At 35.6% G+C, this 23,870-nt stretch overlaps 1 protein-coding gene across 6 annotated transcripts in view; it reads right to left on the bottom strand.

Annotated features, from left to right (window-relative positions):
* RDX (radixin) overlaps window positions 1–23,870 on the bottom strand; it is a 44,880-nt gene that overhangs the window by 12,575 nt on the left and 8,435 nt on the right. For 4 of the 6 annotated variants that reach the window (XR_004355157.1, XM_032678356.1, XM_032678357.1 and 1 more), the window contains exons 3-11: window positions 15,172–15,255; window positions 10,233–10,328; window positions 8,838–9,112; window positions 6,853–6,936; window positions 6,231–6,377; window positions 4,654–4,750; window positions 3,848–4,011; window positions 3,097–3,227; window positions 820–980 (exon numbers count right to left, since the gene is read on the bottom strand). Coding sequence is in view for 5 of the 6 variants with exons in the window: in XM_032678356.1 (XP_032534247.1) it covers window positions 820–980; window positions 3,097–3,227; window positions 3,848–4,011; window positions 4,654–4,750; window positions 6,231–6,377; window positions 6,853–6,936; window positions 8,838–9,112; window positions 10,233–10,328; window positions 15,172–15,255 (1,239 nt within the window). In the remaining variant the exon portion in view is untranslated. Of the gene's footprint in view, window positions 1–819; window positions 981–3,096; window positions 3,228–3,847; window positions 4,012–4,653; window positions 4,751–6,230; window positions 6,378–6,852; window positions 6,937–8,837; window positions 9,113–10,232; window positions 10,329–11,661; window positions 12,119–15,171; window positions 15,256–23,870 lie in introns of those variants that run through there. The other 2 variants (XM_032678359.1, XM_032678361.1) reach the window with 2 other exon arrangements.

Below are 23,870 nucleotides of genomic sequence, written 5' to 3'. Positions count from 1 at the left end.
AATAGAAATTTCAGGCATACATGAGAGAAGGGATGAATCAGAGTACTCTTGCCTGATGGAAATAAGTCAAGAAAAAAATATTTATCTTCTGTACTTCCAAAGCTTTCCAGGAAACAGCAGGCTGCAGTTACAAATTGGCATTTCAGGCTGTTTCAGTCTAATACAACTTAATGGTCCCACCACTAAGATTATGATTCTGGATCATAATCTCAGTACTACTAAATTAAATCTTCCCTTCAGAATTGTCTGCTAGATTTGCAGAAGACAAAAAGCTGGTTTATAGTTGAGAAATCATTTCTTCTACTATTTGCACGACTTTCTCGATTATTATGCACAAATTACAAGTAGTCTAGCAAAGAATGTGAGAATATTCTGCAAATGCTGGAAATGGGACAGAAAAAACAACAACAAAAACCACCCCAACCACAACAAAACACAGTGTCACCAACTCTCCACCACCACCAAGCTTCAGAACAGACCTGTCCTAGAGAACAGGCTTCCCAGTGGAATGCAGAAGGAACTACTCTTGTTCTCAGCTGACACTCAGCCTGACACTATTAGAAAGAGAATGTAACGAGTGCTGTCAGTCTGAAATGTCTTCTTCATTTAATTTCCTGCAGCTCCAGAGTTTTATTTTTGTCTTGCAAGGTAGTGGCAAATCTAATGCAGTTTTCTAAAGCAGTTCCCAACAACAATCTGTAATGCTATCTCACATACCTGTTTCAATGTACTTCTTCATTTGACATAAGCTAAATAAAAGCTAAATTTTCAACTACCTTTTATGATTTTTTTTTTAAAAATAGGGTTAAAGTCTCTTACTAGCTGCTCCTGGTTCTTCATTTGATCAGCTGCCTGCTTGGCTAGAGCAGCTTTAGCTACTTCAGCTGCTCGACGCTCTTTTTCCAGGCGCTCTGCTTCCTCTTTTGCACGCTTTCGTTCTTGATCCAGTTCTAGAGCTCTTCTAGTCTGTTCCTCTAGCTCTGTCAAGAGGAACGTTTGCAGACAAAGTATCACTACCAAGCTCTTCCTCATATAACAGATAACAGCTGTAACACACTCAAAATAAAGTAACCTACAACACTAACAAAGATTTACAAAGCTGCCCCAAGCTAGGAAAAGTTGTTGAGTACACTACCTGGAGCTTTATTACGTCTGATTCCCCCCCCAACATATTTTGGATATATACTTCATCTCACCTGACATTTCTGACAGTCCAGTGTTTCAGAAAATTGTCACCTCACTGATCAAAATAAATACCAAAATATATGTACATATACATGAACATACACCTTCACTCTTACTAGTGAGGAGATTTTATGTACATTAAATCACACTCTCTTGTAGAAACAAAAATAAAAAACTCTTCTACTGTATTGAATTGCCTGACAGATTCCTTAATTGCAGTTGAATATTTAGGCATGTGCCTTCAGCAAAATGACCCAAGACCAATTCCAAGGGTCAGAAAAATTCTCTATACAAAAGAGGACGACAGTTTTAAATCAAGGGAAGGGTAATAGTTGTGTAGTTGCCTGGTTAGCAAAGTATTGAAATCTAAAGGGCAGAACCATTCGTGAAATAGAATGAAGTAATAATGTATGAGTACTGCAACATAAGATTTAAACAGACAAACTACACTCCTACTCTGATGTGAAAAATTAAGTGACTACAAAAAAAGTCTTTCTAAAGCTCTTTGCTGATTTTAATGATAAATTTTCCACTATGTTTTTGGTTAGCCATAGCTGCCATAGACTCCTTCACCAGAAAACCTTAACAATGACTCGTTTTTTGGAACAATCCATTTGCCCTTCACCATATGGTTTAATACTAGAAAAGCATCTTCCCAGGTATGCTGACACATGCTCCATCTTTGTTCTTGTAGTTTTAAGTGGGTCTCACATAAGCATTATTCGTCCGTTGTTTTCCCAGTCTTCCTACTACTTCAGTTATAAAATTAAAATGAACAGCATCACAAGTATGCGGGGTTCTACAAATGCAGTACTCAGAAAATTAAATAAAACCTGTTACTATTTGAAAACACTGCTCAAACAAACCTTTCCGTGAAGATGGAGAACACTAAACTACCATGTTAACTACAGAACAGACACCATTCATATAAAGACTTTTCCATACATGAATAGAAGGCTAAAAAGACCAGCAATACATGAACATTATGTATTGCATCAGAAATTAGGCTATATCACTTACAAAAGTTATGAGAAAATGTATACTGTCAAACCTCCAGAATCACCCTGACACTCTTGTCCTGGGCCAAACAGCTCTCCCTTAAAACAATTCCACAGCACAGTTAGTGTGTTACCTGTCTGGATGTGTCCAACCTATTTTGCACTGAAAGACTGAAAAATGCAGCGGAAGAGCTGGAGAGTAGTGGCAGGCATATGTAACTTATTTGTATAGATTTAGTCAGTGATTCTCTCTACCGTGCCTGAGTCAACAGTTAGGAAAAGAAAGGAGCAACAAAACTTTCATGAATGTGAGCCAAACCTGAAGCAAAAAAACCCAAAACAACATGGAGAGGAGGGACTCGGAAGTCATAGAGGCAGGGACTCTACAGGGTGATTAAACACAAAAATTGTCACTGGTGAAACATATTTTGTCACTAAAGTCTGACAAGATTTTAATTTTCAATTTCTCAGATCTTACAAGGGAATAGGAAAATGAAGGAAAAAGGCATTTCCAAGTTAGAAGCTAAATTCAACAAAACCCTAGAGGAAGTACTTTGAATCTTTGTCTCTAATTTCCCTGCTCCCTCCAACTCCAGGTTTTCAGCACTTTAAGCCTTACATAATCCTGAGTTGAAGTGTGTCTGCATTAATTTCCTTTTTACTAAACTGGAATTTTTGTCATATTAGAAATTGATTTTATCTTAAAAAGATACACACAAACGCGTGCACGCCATCATCTAAACGCTAAAAAAGAATATCTTTTACATCAAATATTGCTATTATTAGAAAAATAAACTTCTAAAAAAACCCATAAAATAACAACCCTCCAACAGACAAAGAGAATTGTGGAACTGAGCTACCCAACTAAACATTGTCATCAGATTTAAGAAATCCATGACCACCAAGAGCTCACCTTTCTGAGCTTTCATTGTTTGTTCCTCAATTTGTCTTAAGCGTTCCATTAGTTCTTCCTTTTCACGCTCTATTCTTTCCTTCTCCTTTTCTGCTATCTCCCTTTTCTTCTTCTCATTTTCTAATTGTGCCCTGAAAAAAACAGCAAAAAGAGTTTTTTGCTCTCAAGGATATTAAATTCTACTCTTCGGATGCTGTTAGCCTACTTTGCCGTTTACTCAGCTAGAAGAGAAGCATATGACTTTAAATGTTTCAAATTCAGTTTCTGTTTCAAAATACCGTACAGAAAAACAATTTACAAACAGAACTGACCAGCAACTTTGGTTATGGTTCAAGCACATAAATCCACAATTATATCTGCATTTTAGGTATGGTGTTTTAGTCTGGTTAGAAATGGCAACAGTATTTTTTAAATACACAAAAGGTAAGCCATGCCATTGTTCACTGAACTTGTTTTAAAGGCTCACCTGTAGAGTATAAAAGTCCCTAAGGATCAAGCAAAAGAGACGTAACACTGTTTCACAAAAAACATAATGAGAAACAACGGTACAGCTACTATTACTGTGCTGAAAGTTAAAAAAAGATACGGCTTTCTATTAGGACAGGTGAGCCATGCCAATCCAGAAACCCGCTTACATAGCGGTAAAGAAAAGTAGCTCTCTCTTTTCTAGAATTCTAAAATGCCTGATACTTCTGTAACTCCTTAAAAGGGTAAGAGAATTTTTTCTGTTTCATGGAAGTTTGTTAATTACCTTTCCAATTGTTTCTGATGTTTCTCTTCTCTAGCTTGGGCCTTCATCTGTTGCACTTCAATTGTATCAGGTTTCCTCCTCCTCATGTACAATTCATGATTTCCCATACAAAGTGCCAAAATTCGCTTGTTAATTCTCAGACGGGGTGCATAAAAAACAAAATCCTAGCAAAAATAATTCCAGTATATCCATTAATCTAAATAAATACATGCATTACTGCATGCTTGCACTGGCTAAGTGAAAACTAGTATTTTGACACTTTGAGCAAGCAAACACCATAATCTATAAATCTAGTTACTTGTAAGATAGATTCAAGATTACATCTGGAATATTTTAAGTAGAAATTAGCTGGTTTATATAATTTATTTAAAATTCTAAAACCATTAAACTATTCTCTATTCTATTCTGAAGAGATTTGACCTAGAGTCTCCTGAAATGTGCTGCTGTAACACACACAAAAAAAAAGAAAAACAAAGGAGAGAGGGGGGTAGAGAATTTAGCATCTTACGCTGTGTCTTTTCAACACATTATGAAGTGTAAGTTGACTTAACAAAAGACCAAATACTTAAGAGTATCAACCAGAAAAGAGAGAAAATAAACATACCACAGTATCAACCAGAAAGGACAGAAAATAAACATACTATATTTCAAAATCAAAATTTCCTTGTGATTACTGACTATTCCACCAGTAAGAATAATAATTGTCACAAAGTATTTACTCATGCCATAATGCCAGACCAAGTCCCTGCAGGCTTAAATGTCTTCGTATCCATATACAAAGGGATAATATTCTACACACTACTTACAGGGGCCTTTTTGTCAATTGGCTTTATGACGAATTTTTTGTCGTTAAAAGAGATGTTTCTTATTTCGCTCCAAGGAAAACCAATCTTGGGTGTCAGCCTTCAAAGAGAAGAAGCTCTCATTAGAAGCAGCAAGGCTGTGCACTTTATATATATATCCAATAAGGTTTATTCCCATATCATTTTCACTATTACACTCAGTTATGTTTAGAATGTTACATTTACAACATTATGTTTACATTAAAACATTAACAACAGCTCAAGTATATTTTGGTAGACTTTTTTTTGTAAACACATTATTCCATCAAATTAATTACATAATGAATAAACTACATGGCACTGTAACAAAAGGAATTTTAGTTTGTGACTTCTATCAGCTAGATGCTAAGCATCACAATCATGTACTGATTCTTTATAAGCCATTGATGATTTTATTTTCAGCAAAGAGAGTACCTACTTAAATTTCAGAAACTGACATTTTAAATAGTGAAATTAAAGTAGCTTTCAGCAGTGCTGTACTTCAGTTTAGCTCAGATTTAAGATGTGTTCTTTCGTTTCCAAAATTTAAAGTTATATTTATTTCCTTCACATCTTAAGCAAAATAAATCACGTTCAGAAATTGTTACAATGTTATGCACTGACTTCAATACCTGTATATATTTTTGTCCTATCTGCACAGAAAGATTTTTCAATTCATATTATCTTAACTATAAGCAAGAGAAAATATTTAAGTATTTGATTGCTAACTAACAGGAGCTAAAGAATACCGAAAACTGCCTCATCATTCAATCTGATTGGAACATTTTCTGAGTATTTCCTTCCTTCAGGAGTTACATTGCCATCTAATGGTAATTAAGGCTTACAGAATTTTGTTACAGAGTATATACATCAAAAGTTGACAGCCGCTATCTGGAGTTTGACATATCACATTTCAGTTCGAATCACTGTGAATGGACTGTTGACACCAGATACTACTAACAACTTTTACTTTGTAAAAAAAAGAAAACAATTAAGTCTGTTGTTTTATTTCCAAATTCTTCAAATTTTGTACATTTCAGCTTTATACCTCTTCGGGTAGGACGGATTATTTGATCTCCTTATCGGGACACGAGATTGACCTATTTTCTTTAATGTCCAAAAGGTTTCACTTTTAGATACCAAAGGTTTTCATGCTCTAACATCTATCATTCTAGTCACAGCTCTTACAAAACGTTTCTCATTAAATATCTTGCTCAGCTTCAAAATGTACTTTTCATCCTGACTGAAGGGGAAGTTTTGAGTGCAAAGTATGGAAACAAACCATACAAATACGGTCTATTTGTCATAAATCCATATTAAGCAAATTAAGTTTCCACAGAACTGCTCTTCCTTTCCCTTCTTTTGCATCCCTATTTATTCTTTAAAATTCAAATATTCTGGCAGTTAACATCTATCTCTCTTTTTTTATTTTTTACATAGATTAGAAGGTCTTTGAGAGCCTGTTTTGCCAGATCTTATTGAACACACAGTAAGGTGGGGGTTGTATAATCTCAGATAGCATCTCCTAGAACAGAACTGGAAAATGAGTATTAGGCACTTACTTATCATCATGCTCATAAATATTCAGACCCAAAGCATCAACTCCCAGCCACAATTCAGTTCCTTTTTTATTCTTTATTTCAAAATAGTTGACTCCATACATTTCCAAGTCTTGTGCTATCTTAAGGTATTCCATCATAGAATCTTCTCTGATGAAAGAAGAAAAATTGGTATAGTGTAGACAACAAATCACGAGTACATTGTAAGAATAAGGGAACTGCAGAATAACCAGTTAGTGTAAAATTTACTTATGAATTAAATATCTCTTTGAAGTTCACATGTAGTTTGACTCAGATACTCATTAAGAGCTCTACATCCTAGTATCCATGTAGAGTCCAATCACTGCACTTTGTCTTTCCACCCCATGAGCTAAGGAAACCCTAAATGTATTTTAGAGGCAGGCAACTGTGGACAAAGGCAGTTGACAGCCTTACCAGTAATTATGTAAGTAAACCAATACCTTCACTGGAAATTCAGCCCTTATTGAAGCTTCTATGCAAGTTTTTCATAACCACCTACCCTGGTCAGAATAAAAGAAAGTAGTTTTCCAAACAAATATAGCATCTCCTAAAATACATCCTAATAATAATAAAAGGTCTTGGGAACATTTTTTTACATTATTACCTTAACATTCCCCTGTGCTCTTCATGCCAGTTCTGTATTCTTTCTTCCCACTGTTCTTTTGTCAGTTTGTGCTGTTCTAACACCCTATGAATACAAGTTGTTGTTACTAAATGACACTGACAACCAATTTAACCTTTTAAAGCTACAAAAATAAGTTTAGTTACAAAGCATAACATATGCTTTAATTGAATAAACTTAAAGATGACTTCCTATACACTGCTCATCCTTTTGACACAAACAAGACACAAACTTGGTATTTGAACAAACACACTTTTAAAATAGTGTGAAAGTCACTTCTTTTTTCCTGGTATTCTATATTCTTTGCAATATAAAAGTCACACCATGGCATATCTCAGGTAGCAGCAAAGTTGTAAAATTTAACATTTGGAACACTTGAAAATGCAGACCTATAGAATCCTCACACACCAATGCTGCAAATTAATTTCCAGGTATGCAAAGACACTTTTTCTTTCAAACTACAATAGAATGGAAGCCTGAGTGTAACAAACCAGCAGACAAGTTAGCAGACGAGCTTTCTGGGGGGGTTGTGTGTTGGTTTGTTTTATTTCAAAAAAAAAAAAAAAAAAAAAAAAAATAAATAGCAAAGCAGCTTCAGAAAGCTATTTGAGATTTGTCTACAAGAGTTACGTAGACATAATTCTTGTAATACAACTCTTCCATAATATGGAATTATATTACTAATTATATACCAAAACTTTCAATGTAGTACTGTGGTAAAAAATCTAATGCATATGATAACTTTATTATGTTTTTATTCCACGCACTCAGCATTTCAAGCATTCCTGGAGAAATTATTTTAAAGGACAATTAAAAAATCACCTGAACATTTGTCTACTGAAAAGGATCTTAGGTATTTGAATTTCCATTGTACCCAAGCACTCTCATGTTCACAGACTGTCATCATAACTGAGTAAAAACCAAGATTTGTGAACATACTCAGTAGTGACAGTTTTACTGGTTCTACATCTCCCTGCCTTCATAGCAAAAGGTATTTTTCTAGGAAAAGGTATAGACTTCACTGTCACAAGCTGGAAGCAAACAGCCAAACCCAAGCTTTTCACCAGTATTTTTAAAAAACATTTTCAGAAATATTTCTTTCAATACTTCACCACAATCTTTGAAATGCCTACTGGTTTGCTAGAAAATTCTCGAGCTTAGTTATGCTAATAAGTGAGTTTTTAGTTTACAAAGTATATGACTTAAAGAAACCTCAAATTACTCCATGTCACTCATTTCTTTGAAGATTTATGTTACATATTTAGTAACTACACATTTGCCCACAATATATCACTATGTATCCATCTACACTAACAAAACCCTCTAACTTTGTACATTTGTGCTGTAATGCTTCTCTTCATGCCAAACACACCAAGAGCATGGTTTCAGCTGCATAAAGAAATAGGACTGTAATCTTGGTGCTTACTTTCCCTAACCAATTAGACAAGTGATTGATACAAAAGAGTTTATATTCAACAGCAACAATTTACTTTCTAAATTTTCTGTTCAGGCTAGCATTTTCCTGAAATGTATTTTATTTGCAGTACACTTCACAATTACTTTCAGGAAATAATTACCATTTACATGTACAAAAACATTAAAATGAACAAAAGCAGAGAATATCAAATGAATCTTAGTTGCTTCTATATTGGAGTATTTTGATTTTAGTTTAGTAGAAGCAGGCCTCCAGTAACATTAACCCATTTTGGAGTATTTTGGGAGTGTGTTCAACTAAATCTCTGCAGGTGTTTGTGGACAGGACAGGAAATATGTCAGAAGAAACCTGTGGCTGTGACACTTCCTTGTTATTTAAAGTCTAAATTAGGATCTCCAAATTTTACTAGCAAAACATGAACTCCTAAGAAAGCCATCATTAAATGCACGTTATCACTTAATATTTTATTTCTAAAAAATGTGCAATAATTAAGTTTATATGCAGCAGGTGGTGCAAAATCAGTCTCACTCACCGCTGGGGGAGAAGTCTGTCACTGGCTAGGTAGCCTAGTTTATGGATCTCCTTACTGTAATCTGCATACTTGGACTGGACAGCATAAGAAGCCAGAAGAACTGCAGTTTCTGGTGGACAATATATTTCATCATTTAAGATTGATTCTTTGACTTGCAGGAAGAAAAGTCTCTGAGTTATTTCCTGAATTAATTCTTCAGATACATCCTCTGGAAAAAACTTGGCCCTGAACTTGAACTGCAAAGGATTTTCTTTTCGTACATCTTGCTGTGTTACCTGAGGGAGAGAAATACATAAAAAAAAAAATAAAAAGAGCACTAAAAGGTATATTAAATATTATTATGTAGTACTGAACTCTTTAGCTACTCTAAACTGAAACACAGTGCTTCCTAGCAAGCCCACTGTGGAACTCACTAAAGGTTCACATGGAACAATCAAGTACACCAATTTGGATAAACTAGACAATCTTGAAATACTACTTAAAGGCTGTTTAACAGATTTTTTTTGTAGGCTTGTGTGAAAGCTGTATTTATCATAATAAAGATCTGGAAAAAAAAGAAGCTGCAACAGACATTAAAAAATAAAAACTATATCCATGGATGATTTTCAGGAAGTAACAAATTGGGGTCTAACAACATTTCTTTAGGAAGAACTACAGCACATTTCATTGATGTCAGTGTAAAGTTGCATTCTTTTAAAAGTCTTTGAACTATCAAACTAAATACATGTGCTTTGTTCCTGTGAAAAAACCATAATTTCTTTAATCACGTTATTTTTCTAGAATTGATAAGCTTTATCAATGTGATTTTTGTGAAGAGACGAGATGTGGTCTTTCAAAGATGTGACCATTCAAATTCACAAATACAGCTTAAAGTAAAATGATCTGGTTCCCAATTGCTAAGAGATACAACATGTTCAATGCTGTTTGGAAAAAAAAAAAAAAACCAAAACAAAAGTTATCCTACAATCTACCTGTTAGATACCTAAAGTTTAGAAGCCTACTGTTCGTGCTTTGTTTAAAAGATCTATACACATACAAATTCCTGAAGCCCAAATTGTTCTGGTACACATGCCCAAACTGTAAAACATTTATTCTATTAAGTTTTGCTAAATGAGAACAAGACAACCATATGAATCAGTTTTCCTAATGCATGCATCACCACGGTACTGTAAATACTGAAAACTATCTCCTCCTCAAATTAAATACTGATGCAGCTTTGCATATTCTTTTGTAACTAATCAAATTTAACACTGTATTTTGTCATTGAAAGCAAATGAAAAGCAATTTTTCGACTAAATTTGAATTCAGCTATATCTCACCTACAGCATTAAAGCAGTAAACCTTGTAAAGTATATTTCAAACTGTACACGTGGCTCAATATTAGGGAATTGTTACCTTTTTATTTAGCTTCAGCCAAGTTGAGTAGCCTTTGCTGTCCACATACTGTAGCCCAAAAAACCAGACTTCCCGAAGACCAACAGTTTTCACCACCTAAAGATAAATGAGCCATAATCATCAGTAATCACTACAATTTTTTAAATGGTAATTAACCTACATAAACAAATCTCAAACTGAAACGTAATCAAACCTTACAAGAAGAAAAAAAAAGATAAAATAGTAGCAAAACATCAGGTTCATGGAACCTCAGAGCTCTACATAAATGCAAACACTGTGTTTCAAAACTATCAAGTGGAACGTGCAGCTTACTGCGTCCGTCAGCACCTGAGGAACAGAAGTTAGTAAACAGGACCCTGAGACTGGAAAGCACGTCTGGGAAGTGATCTGCAGACCTATGGAAAAGTAAGTCCACTTACAGAAGATAACTGGAAAACTGACAATTAAGAATAACATTTGTGGACAAGTATGAGGTACAAAGATGAATCGATTCCTTCAAATATTTTTACAACCTTCTAAGAGAGTTACTGATAAAAGGGATAAGGATGATCCAGCTAATAAACCATACATGACTTTTTCCTATAAGATTTCTGATCACATTTATCACCAAAAGCTACTAAAGAAACAAAATTGTCCTTGAATAGAGGGAAGATTGTGTTATGGATACAATAGTTAAAAAGAAAGAAAAAAACCCTCTGTTTTCATAACAGACTTGTAGTGTAACCACTACTGAAGTCCCACGGGACTTCAAAAAGGATGAAACTGATGTGACAAAATCTGCTGTAGAAAACCTTCCTGTGAATGAACCATAAAAACACAAGCCTCAATAAAAGATGGTATTTAATAAAAACAAAATACTGTACATAAAAGACAACAATTTAAACTATGTGAACAAAGCTCTAGTTGTAAAGTAAAAAGGCAGTAAAGCTGTTACATGACTATACATGTGTATGGTATTCCCAAATCTCTAGTACTACATAAGTTGATGGTCACATCAACTTAAAAAAAGGATGCTGCAGCACTGGAAATGTTTCAGAAGTGTTGAAAAGAATTATCAGTGACTTGGAACATTTTCTGCATAGCTAAGATGAGAACTAGGGCTACTGACAGAGAAACAAGGAAAGGAAAAATATGATACAGATCTATAAAACTTGCATGGCATGTAGAAGGCAAATAGAGAATGATTATTCATTATTTCTCATAATATAAGAATTAAGAGAATCAACAGAAATCATGACATTGCAGGCTCAAAGTAAACAAAAAGAAGCACTTTTACTACAGAGTGCAATAAAACCATGGAACTATTTTACAAGTCTTGCATAGCAAAAGCACATATGGATTCAATAAGCAATTAATCAGAAAGGTCCAGCAAAGATTATGAAATGACTGCAAACTCTGGCTCCAAAAGATCCCGTATGGCAGTACTTACGTATGTTCTCAGGTTGGACCATGCTGGCAAGCTGCTTTACTGAAGGCTGTTTTATGGAAGCATTCAGTTGCATGTGAAGTAAATAGAATTTTACACATAGATCCTCCTCCATTTTAAAGTAGTACTATCGGGTTGCAAAATTAAGATTTTGAAAATTAGAAAATGTCATAAGATAGCTGTGCAAACTTACTTCAGCTGCCTTGCATATTTGCATTATCACTTAACAATCATTCAACTGTGCACCTTTGTTTCCTCCTCTACCCTGTCACCGTCAGGCTCCAAAGCACAAAGTGGACAATGTTCACGGATCCAACCTGACTGATGTCTTTAGTGAACACAGTTATTTATTTCCTTTACATCATTTACTTCAGAACATAAACATTAAGAATAAGTGTATGTTACTAGTAACATAGTAACTATGGGTCCTAGAAACATAGGTTAAATTTGGTGTCCCAACACCGAAATTTCAGACCTGCTGCTTCTTTTGACACAGATCTCCTATGTAATGTTGATCAAACCACTTATGGCTTTATCAGATGACAGAGAATGCTCTTTACTTTGCAGCTGTCCAAGTTGAGCCTCTGTACCTTATCAGCTCTCTGAGCTGCAAAGAGCTGCAGATGCTCAACAGCTCTGCCCATAAGGCATAAGGAGACGTGCTTATGCTCACGTCAAAACATTTTGCTCTCACCCACTAACTACAGCCCTTCACTGAGATGCACACTACTTATTATTTATATACAGGCAACTTGGATACAGCAGTGCAGAGTTACACGTGCTTGCAAATCAATACTAAAAACAGCTTACATATTAGCCTGTTTTACTTCAGACTCCACAAATAAGGAAAAAGCATTGCCTACACTGCCTCTCGGGCCAAAGGAAAAACTTTCTGAAACTTTGTACCAAGCTAATATATGCACTTATGCACTGCAGTAGCATGATACAATAAGTACAGAATGAGAAACTTGGCAGTTTGATTCTCGCTCAAACATTTCATTAAGTAGTTGAAGATGCAAGTCTTCATCACATCTGTAAAATGGATTTATCTACCATCACATCCTACAACCTGACTATTAATAAGCAAAAAAAACCAAAAAACTTACTGAAGAAAAGCAACCAGAACAATATACATTTTGGCAAATCAAAATATACACGAAGACAACCTAACAAGGATTTCATTCAGTCACCTTCCAAAAGGTTGTAAAGGAAGGCTTCTGAGACATCTGGAAAGGACAGCGGGGTATAATTCAAAATAAAAGAGAAAACCCTCCCATTCTTTCTGAATGGCAACTACAGCAAATCAGGTTACTAAAGCCCAGTGCTAACACAACACAACAACCCCAGCAATATCACCAGTGTGTGGAAACATACCCACCACAGGGTTCTTCCTCTCCTAGGAAAGCTACAGATGCTTAACTGGTTGACTACAGGAGGACAGATCCTCTCTTGCCTATTCTGACTGCTGACAGGATAGACAGAAAGACCAATGACAAATATATTAAAATACCTTCTGAAATGCAAGTAATAATAATAATAAAAAAGTTTGTGCAATAAATAAAAAGTTTGCTGAGTTTGCAAATGGAAAAGAGAAAGCCACAGATGTTAAACGCTGCATTCTTGTCTGCTAGCAGATGATGCATGCACGTGGAATGGGAAACAAATCAACAACTCCAGAAAATACCAATTAAAAGCTTAAAAGAACACTGGCTGGAAAAAGGACAAATTGTTCACCAAAACCGTAGAGGAGCACTAAATAGCAGCTAAATTCATGGAGAGGTTATTTTCTGCAATCAATAATCAACAAGTCTGCTGTCATGTTCACCACTTCTGCATAAGCCAATCCTTTCAATAACAGTGCTATTAAATTCTCTTTCTCCAGAGAAACAGGATAACTTTTGTCTGAAAATTTCATGACAGTTTTGCAATACAGTTCAGCTCTTGATGTTACTCTGTAGAATTCATACATGAATTTAAGATCAAGTTGAAAATGCTTCTCTCTTCACACACAACTGTGCTGGTTGTTCTTTCTTGACCTGACATTTTTTCAATTTAAACTTCCATAGGTGAGAGCTGGTGAGATGTCAAACACCACACAATGAACTGAGGAACAAAGAAGAGAGCATGAAAACAAATTCAGAGCTGTATCTTTGTTCCCAATGCCCCAATTTGGATGAACCTGATTACCTGGACACAAGATTTTAAACAGCAGAATGTCACCCCACCCGATACTGCACGGCAGAAGATAGCAAAGGTTGGCAGAAGACAAGGAACAGCTTGAGCCTTCTACATCACAGAATACCATAATTTATTTGATGGTGATGTTGGTTAGACAAAAAGCAAGACAGCTCCTTTTTTTCCAAGAATTCTTGTAAGAATCATGAAGTCTATTCCTATGTAAAGGCTGAAGACATACTACCACTGATGTTAGAGAAAGGGACAGACAATATAAGAGTCAGACAGTCATTTCAAATGAAAATTGCAAATGAAATTTCATTCATCTAAAAGAAAAAGTTCAGTGTTACATACAATAAACATTCTCCTGTTTTCAAGTTACATACTTGGACATTCTATCGACTCTAAAAGGTCAACTAAAAGTTTAAATGTTCTTAAAGAACTCTTGCAATGTGTTACTTTCTCTTAGTACTCATCAGTACATACTTCAAACATCAAAAGTGGAGTAGACAGAAACAACAGTTCTACGAGACATAACTATTCATCTAGTTGAACTGGTTTTGAAGAGTAATTTCAGTTATTTCTGCATTTTTTTAAAAAAACATATTTATTGGTATACTGGGGAAACAAAACAACATGCTGAAAAGCTTCTATTCTTAATGTTTTCTATAACGCTTCACAACCTAGATCAAAAAATTGTTTCAAGATTCTGATGGCTAGTATCACATAAGCACAAGAACAATTCTGTTTTAAGAAATCATTCATTCTGACTGATGTACAGAGACACTATCAAGTGGGAATGTGTAGTTCTGATAGGTCTGTAATCTATAAGCAAATTAATGTCATTATTTTGCCTTATTGGGTTTTTTCCCTTTTTTTTTTAACTTAAATTTCAAATTGGTTCATAGGACAATATTATTTAGTTCTAACATTTGGGAAGTGAAAAACAACCTACAGCTTCCATTGTTGGGGAAAAAAAAGTTAGCTTTCATTAATGAACTTACTGATACATTCAAATTTCTAATATATGTAATTCTAGCAACTGTATTGCAGTAGCAACTATAATATTATTAAACATAAGAAATACTATTAATTTCAAAACAGTCCTATACATGATTCACCTGAAGCCTCACTGGTAACCTATTTACAGAGTTGTCTTTGAATTCAATACATTTCACGAGAAGTAATGAGGAAATTCACAGTAACTCAGAGTACAGCCTAGATAACATAAGAAAAACATCATCTGTACATAGGAACACTTTCACTTTTTCAAACTATGCCTTAATACACACAATACTTTTATGTGTTTGTACTCATATATACACAGAGACAAGTTACCTGATCAAAGAGCTGCTTGCCTGTTGTATTGGGCTGGATGGCAAATTCCAACTCTGCATCCATTGTGGTTACTCTGACATTGACCTACAGAAAATAAGGAAACATTTAAATAATACTGTCACAGTGTAATGCTTCTATATCCTGTGATAAGCCTGTAAGAAACAGCATATGGTAAGTAAATTCAACAATTTTAATGGTCTTGTGAACACACAGAACACAGCAGTTAGAGAAACAGAAAATTTGAATCTGAAAAAAAAATCTCATCTTTTATTTACTATAAAAGCATACTCAGGATAGTATTTACCACTAGGTTTGAAGGTCAAACGAGAGAACAAAGTTCAAAATTAATTTAATGGGATAGCTGACATTACCGAACACTTGAAGAATGTTGGGACATTCAGCTACTGGGCATTACTGTTCAGAGGGCTTCCCAAATGTGTGCAACAGTCTCTAGTAATACACATATCATTTTAAGGTAGGTATTCTTGGCAATATAAAAAGACAAGCAGCTTCCTGCTTGCCATTTCTAAAATTAAGCAGTTCGGTAGTGTTAAAGTATATAGGACTAGAGCTTTCACACCTCAGGACAGAGTAATAGCAAAGTTTTCACCTGTAGTCAAACTACAGAAGTTAAACTCCTCTTAATATTGATCCCCTTCCTTTCCCTTAATACAAGACTGAAGTACCACCATTCAATGAACTGCTTTCTTCTCCTGAAAGGGAAGAACGTTTTCCAGATGACTCCTGACAATCACTGTTTTTATTTGCTATAAAACAAGAAGTCAAATATTGCAGGAGATATCTGGAAGCCTACCTTACTTGGAAGTACAACAGTCTGTTTCAATTTCTCTGCAACTGGCATACACAGAAGTGAGAATTTTCATGAAATAGAACAAAGTACTAAATACACAGTACTGTCTTATCAGTGTTAGAATGGTCCTCTGTGCCTACTGTCAGGGTATCACATTTTATTTATCTTTAGTGCATAGCAATATAAAGTGTCAGAGGTGAAACATACTTCGCTATAAATGCAAAAAAAACCAAACTTGAGAAACTTATTTAAGGCACACAGATATATTCTCATTTCTCACTACTGTAAAAAAGGGAACTGGAATAAATTAGGACTTGTATTACCAGTTCTTACAGTACTTGATCTATGCATATGTGAACCATTTCCATTAACTATTTCCCTAATTTTGCCACCAGGTGGAATACTTTGAGAAGTGAGTGTGGGGAAAAGAAGACAAGACAGAACATGAAAGGTGTGAAAAAGAAAACTGGATAACAGTTTGTCCTCATGAAAGGATTAAGCTTGTTAACTCCTTCCTTTAGTGCCAAGGTAAACAACTTTGGGCATGAGGGGGATACACAAGACAAGAGTAGCAGGAGTCTGGGGACCTCTGGGTTACAGACCTGCAAACAAAGATGATAAAAGGGGCTTAGCAAACTTTTTTGTGTGTGCAAACACGGATAAGGAGTAAGAGTTGAAGGCTTTGGAGTAACTGATAGTAAAGTTTTATTGCCAAAAAAAATTAGAGGGTGTGTGTCAGGAAGAGGGAAAAAGAGATGTTTTTTGTAGATTGCCTCACTCTGCCCATTTCAAGAGCAGAAAAAAAAAAATCCTTACAGAACAGAATAACTCATTTTAAGTGGCAGGTCTAACTCCCTGCCAGTTGCACTATTTTCAGTGTGAGGGACTGCCCCTTAATTACAAGAACTTAATTTTTCTAAATCAGTTTTTCAATTTAAAAAATTAAGCCTGTTTCAGGGCAGCTACAAGTAAGCAAGTTACAAAGAATAAGGCCAAAAAGTAACTTTACTAAATGCCAAAGAGCCCTGTTATATAACAGCACCATTGCCAAAATAAGAAGCATCACAGGAGATCTACAAAGCACAGCAAGTTCAACTAATTGCAGCAGCAGGCAGCAGAAACTTCTTATATAAATATCCTCATAACAAGTGTCATCTTCTACAAATGCAGGAATTACTACCTGAGAGTTTATCCTTCACAAGAACTAAAATACTCAAACAATAAAATAATAGATGTAATACAGAGGCAAACTCTGTAGATTCTGTTCACTTCTGGATGTTACTGCCTCAAAAAATCTGAGTGCTCTAAGAGTACACAGCTTCTGCACCTGCAATAGGTACAAATATACATTAGGACTACCTGGCCACTTACACACATTACAGTAACTGCTTAAGTCTTTAGCAATTCTGTTTTTCTTTGAACTTCCAATTAACAGATCACCTAATTAATATTTAATAATTTGATAATTAACAATAACTAACAATTAATTTAATAATTAATATTTACACTTTCAGTTCGAATAAGAAAGACACAAATTAAACGATGGCAATATTAAAATGTGATATGAATTATTTAAGAAGAGAGAAATTTAACACTACACTTGATTGTTTTCCTTCTGAAGGCATTTGGACGGACTTAGATTTTTGGCATACAAATACCACGGTTTTACAACCTCGTAACATTGTTTCACAGCCTCAGTTATTTCTGGGCATGGAAAATAAGAAGGTTACTTTTGTCAAAACCTGTGACTGAGCCCCAAGGGTTTACTTATCTAATTCAAACTTTGATCACACAGCACTCTCTCAACAAAAATCAAATCTCTGGTCAGTTGCATGTCTGTAAAATAAAGCTAATGAACTACATTAACAGGAGTCATGGGGGGAGTTTCCACATTAGAAATAAAGCAGGGAATTGAGAAAACACAGGCAAGAGAAAGAAGACCTAGGAAGCAATAGATTGTCACTCATATAACCTGCTGTTGGTACCCAGCTACTTGGAAGCAATTCTCTTGATGTGACATTGGTGACAGGGGGAAATTATCTGAACCACAAATTATGAAGACAGGCACTAATCTGAACCAACTTTACCACAAACACAGGAACCGGAAGGAGCTCTTGTAATGGTGACAAGGGATATGTGTAAAGGTTTCCTGTAGCAAGCATTGGAAGGCTACCACTACTCATACCACAAGATCCACTCAACTCCTGCTTTTCAAACTTGCTCTCACCAGGATCACACATCTTTTTAACAGATTGTGACAGTTCTCTTCTTTACCCTACAGAATCACAGAATAGCTTGAGTTGGAAGGGACCTTTAAAGGCCATCTAGTTCAATCCCTCTGCAATGAGCAGCAACATCATCAACTGCATCAGCTTGCTCAGAGCCCCATCCAACCTGATCTTTAATGTTTCTAGGGATGGGGCATCTGCCACCTCTCTGGGCAACTGTTCCAGTGTTTCATCTCCCCCATCATGAAAAATTTCTCCCTTATATCTAGTCTGAATACGCATCCTTTAAGTTTAAAACCACTACCCTTGTCTTATTGCAACAGGTCCTGCTAAAAAGTTTGTCTCCCCCTTTCTTATAAGCCCCCTTTAAGTACTGAAAGGCCACAATATGGTCTCCCTGCAGGCTTCTTTTCTCCAGGCTGAACAACCCTAACTCTCAGCCTTTCCTCATAGGAGAGATTCTCCATTACAACAACCATTTTTGTGATCCTCCTCTGGACCTACTTCAACAGCACCATGTCTTTCTTGTGCTGGGAACCCCAGAGCTGCACACAGCACTCCAGATGGGGTCTCACCAGAGCAGAGCAGAGGAGCAAAATCCCCTCCCTTGACCTTCTGGCCATGCCGCTTTTGATGCAGCCCGGGATACAACTGGCTTTCTGGGCTGCAACCGCACATTGCTGGGTCGTGTCCAGTCTCTGATGCACCAGCACTCCCAAGTGCTTCTCACCAGAGCTGCTCTCAATCCCTTCATCCTCCAGCCTGTATTCATACCAGGGGTTGACCCAACCCAGGTACAGCACTTTGCACTTGGTCTTGTTGAACCTCGAAGTTCACACTGGCCCACTTCTCAAGCTTGTTCAGGTCCTTGGCATCAGAACTACCAGTCTGAGTTTATCTGTATTTTACCAGACTTGCTTCAGAATGATTAAACACTGCTAAAGGAAAGGAAGAACATATACATAACTATGTACAGATGATTCTTTGGGAAAGGAACAACTGATGTTCTGACAACAAGTGTTCCTAATGGGTTATGAGGACATTTGCCATAGCTCATAAAATAGTATTCATAAAAAATCCAATCTACAGCAAATTATCTATTAAGTAATTTATCAAAACCAATAAAGAGTATAGTCAATGAACGTATCTGGAACAACAAACATCCATGTACACTTAATAAAAGCATGCATTTCATATGAGATTATCATTTTGTTATATTCTTTCACTTTTAAGGACTTGAAAAAATATTATTACTCTTCCTTGTACTAACCCTCTACAATTTAATGGGATTTTATACCATCACCACACTAACCTTTAAACCTCTCCTCAAACACAGACCCAGTCCATGGAACATGCATAAAAACTGACTGTTAGCTCAATAATCTAATACTTTCTATTACTGTACTTCAGCCATAGATCGCAGATAGTAGTCGTGGCACTTCAGCTTTCATCAGGAAGTCCAAAACTGAGTAGGTACCAATATTTAGTAAGAAAGTCACTTAAAATAACATAAAAAATGTTTCCAAGGGTTTTGCTTTGGTTTAATAGATGCAATATAAATTAGTCATATGTAAAAGCCACAAAAACCAGTCCAATTCATATTCATAAGAAAACCACATATAGCAAAAAAAATTTGTTCAAAGAGTTTCCTCTCACTAGTTCAGCCAATTACTATTTCCAGTTTGCATATTAAATTATTTGTGTTAAGGAGTAGCAGTATATTAGTCCCACTGCTTTACACACTGCACAAATATACACAGCATGATCTCTCCATACCAAGCTCAAAGCAGACATAGGAGGAGATGAAAGAAAAAAACTTTATGAAGATAAGGTAAAAAGGTAAGGATTAAACAACATTAGGAACAGAAGGCTACAGAATAATGACAAACAGATTTTACTAATAGACAAATCAAAAGCAAGCAGTCCTCCAAGCTGACATCAGTTGTCTATTTATGCTACAGAAATAAATCATATATTCAAACCATAATTCAAATACTGCACTACACGGTCTCAAAGATTTTCCTGTAAAACACCACTCTTGTAAAAAAATTAATTTATATACTATTTTAACCACTTTACAAAAATCAACTTGATCCTGTAATTATTAATTCAAATTTTAAACCCATATCTTATTCTAGATTCTGATATTTATGCCTTCTGAATACACAATATTGTAGAATGTTGAATAAGTCTAAAAAGGAATCCTTTTTAATCTTAATAACTTTGACATCTGCCTCTGTTACTCCCCAGTGTAATGCTTTCTCTTTCATGCCTTGCATTCTTGTACAAAAGTGCTGCAAACTGCCACCAAAAAGACAATAATTTAACTCCTCTTACGCCATATAAATGCAACTAATATTTCAGTCAATTAAACATAATCTTCTCAGCCTATGAAATGATTAACAGTTATGTAACCCATGACGTCTAATTTTAGCTTCTATGTTTCTATTTTCGGTGAAGATCTGTGAGAATGGCATACAGCCGAAAAACATTTTCTATCTCTTCTTTTAGGAAGAAAGCACTGAAAACAACAGTCAACAAATATTCTGTTCTTCAGCATGCAGAGAACTAAGCACACGGAGAACAGGCCTACAACAGCTCAAATTTTGATTACAGCTGCCAAGACTTAATTAAACAAAGAAGTCACCAATTTTTTTAAATGGATCACAACAGATGCTAAACGAAACAATTTCACACTGCTAGGTAGAACTGAGAATAATAAGTCTCAGAACTATTTGGTCTTAGAAGCAGAGGATATGCTGAGTAAACAGCTTGAAAAGCTGGAAAGTCACTTTGTTACAAACACAGCCAAAGCGAACAAACAGACTTTTCTATGAAGCAGTCAAACGAGAAAATGTTTCAATAATGTATATTCTTCAGACACATTACCTAATAACTCAGGACAATATATTAAAGTCACTTTTACCCTTGCAAAACAGCCTTTTCACTCAAGCTATTTAACCTACTAGCCTCTGAGAGAGAAAATCCCAAACACATAAGAACAATGACCTTATACTACCATGTATAGTGTCATTCACAGTTGCATGAAACTTACTTCAGACTGAGACTTCTAGGAAAAATTAAAGATTTTTGCTATAAAATTCAAATTCATCAAGACCTTTTATTGGTCTTCATTTACCTCATTTTGTTTGGAATACTACATAACTTTTCAATACGAAAGCAGAAAAAGTGAAACCAACATCTATTTTATTGGTTTTTCTGTGATTTAGTGTGCACTGATTTCATTTAAACTGATCTGTGGATTAATTATTTGTTATTTGCATAACAAAAAAAAAATTAATTCCAAAAACACAAGGAGAATTTACTGCACAGGTTACAAGACTAGTAGACTTTTCTGAAAACTATCAATTGGATCATTAGAATAGAATCTGAAAAAAGAAAATCTAAATAGGTCACAGTAATACAGAAAAAGAGATAAAATAACACTGTCAAAAATCTCACCAGTCATGTTAAACGGGTTTTCTTAGTTCTTACCCATGATTATTTCATTAGTTTTCAGGTTAAAAGATTTCCAACAATAAACCTACAGAACACTGACAGTCTTCTTGCAACAGCTCTCAAAAATAAACAACGAGGAGTTAAAGCAAAAATAGTTTCCTGACTAGAAGTACATTTGGTTATTGTGGATTGTCCGTAAAGACAACTCCCAAGAGCTACAGTAAAATATCCACAGCAGGAGACCTTCTACAGTCCAGTACTATCTAATCCAAGCAGAACAGCAAGAACTCTTCAAAGAACAACGTCAGATTCCTTAAACATAACCAATGACTAGGCTCTTACAGTCTCCAAAGAAGGCAAAAAAAACCCCAATAAAAAAAAGGGGAGAGAGCTCTAAAGCATCTACCATTTAAGATGCACTGAGACCAAAATCCGAGGTTTGATTTTTATTGGTAAAATCACTTAACCTTTGGCATGTGTGCTACCTCTTCATTCACTGATTACCAATTATAAGTACAGCAACCCGCAGTTTACAGAAAAACACTGAGAAATGTCATCAATAAATTTTCATTTTTAATGGCTCCTTTCACTTGGCTTCCTTCTAAGATCTCACATGCACCTACATCGTCAAAAGATATATGAGAACTCTTCATAAAAAGTCCCTCATAAAAGAAAAAAATTGTCTTTGGCATGAGTCCAGCTTCTTTCCCAAGATCTGGTAATTTCCATCATTAGGGTGGATGGCGTGCTCTTTCAACATCCCTGCAATCTCAGTTCTAAGGATATTGCTTTCCTTGTGAACAACCCTAAAACTCTATTTCCTTCAATTTTCTCTGGTCCTTAAAATAGAGAGAACCCTGCCTGCCCAAATTTCACAGTTCCAATCCTAGAATTTAAAAAAAAGTTACCTCATTCAGGTTTTTTTTTTTCTAGTCATCACTTCTGTGACTTCATGGCTCTAGAGCTGCACAGAGCTGAAGGCCCCAGAAATCACATGAGCTCACAGTGACTTTTTGTCTCATTCTTAAAACACGGTTTTCTAGCTGAGAATCTCCATCAAAGGCACTACTCAATTCTCATAGCCAGCACTCAAATAGACCAGAAAACAGTATGCTGCTAATTCATTTTCCTGCCCTTTATAGTGTAGCCTTCTGTGTGAAGTAGGCAATTTCAGCAAGTGCTATGATATTCTCCCTCATCCATTGTGGGGAAAGGAAGAAATTACAAAAACAACAAAGTATGGCCAGCTGGTCAGCAGACCAACCACAAATCTCAGAACAGAACTTCTAGCCCTTGGACATTATGTTCACATTATCCATCAAGCTGTACCAGTTCCAAATAATGGCAAATAATGCAATACAGACTATTAACATAGGTAATTTCTGATTAGCAGCAAAAATCTTTTATACATCTATGTATAAATATGTATGTGGTAAACATGTGCACATAGACACATTTATTCTAGTAAAAGATCTGCCTGCTCCCAGTCTACTACCAGAATGAAACATCAGTAAACAAAGAAAGCCTGAAGGCTATTACATAAACTGAGTTGAGTAGAAATAATCTGACAATTCGGTTCCCTTCCTGAATGTTTTGCTCACTGCACAGAAGAGGAAGAGACAACAAAACTCATTTAACACATGGTAGATGAAATCCTAAGCAACCAGTATTACACTGACAGAAAAAGAATCAAACTACTGAATAATTATCTCTTCAAAGACTTCCAGAATTATTACGAAAACAGAGGTTGGAGATTTTTTTCCCCCGGATAGAAAGCTGATGAACCCTTATCTCAGTTGAACTGAGAGGAAGAGGGGACCACAAACATTGCTTATTTCCTCCCTTCAAAACTTACTTTCTATGTGATCCCCTCTAACATGGTAAAACTACAATCTAACTTAGTGCAGACACTTCACACATGTTCTGTCTTCCCTTACCAAATCCTGCAGCAAACCCTTCCACTGATTCTCACAGACACTGAGTCAGGTTTAAATTATGCCTCCATTAACCACTGTATGTTAGCTCATCTCAAAGTCAACAATTCCTGAAAAGTCATTCCTCCTGCCAGCCAAATGGGTTCCAAGTAGTGCTCCCATTTCCAGGTGTGTTCCCTGCAAACTTGCACTACAAAGCTCTCTTCACCTTTTTTCCACATGTTGGTACTAAACTATCTCAACTTCAATTGTGCATTATCAGATCTT

Source organism: Chiroxiphia lanceolata, chromosome 2 (genome assembly GCF_009829145.1).
Source record: "Chiroxiphia lanceolata isolate bChiLan1 chromosome 2, bChiLan1.pri, whole genome shotgun sequence".
Lineage (NCBI taxonomy): Eukaryota > Metazoa > Chordata > Aves > Passeriformes > Pipridae > Chiroxiphia > Chiroxiphia lanceolata.
The sequence above is the reverse complement of the archived record's forward strand: the minus strand, read 5'-3'. Positions and strand labels throughout refer to the sequence as shown.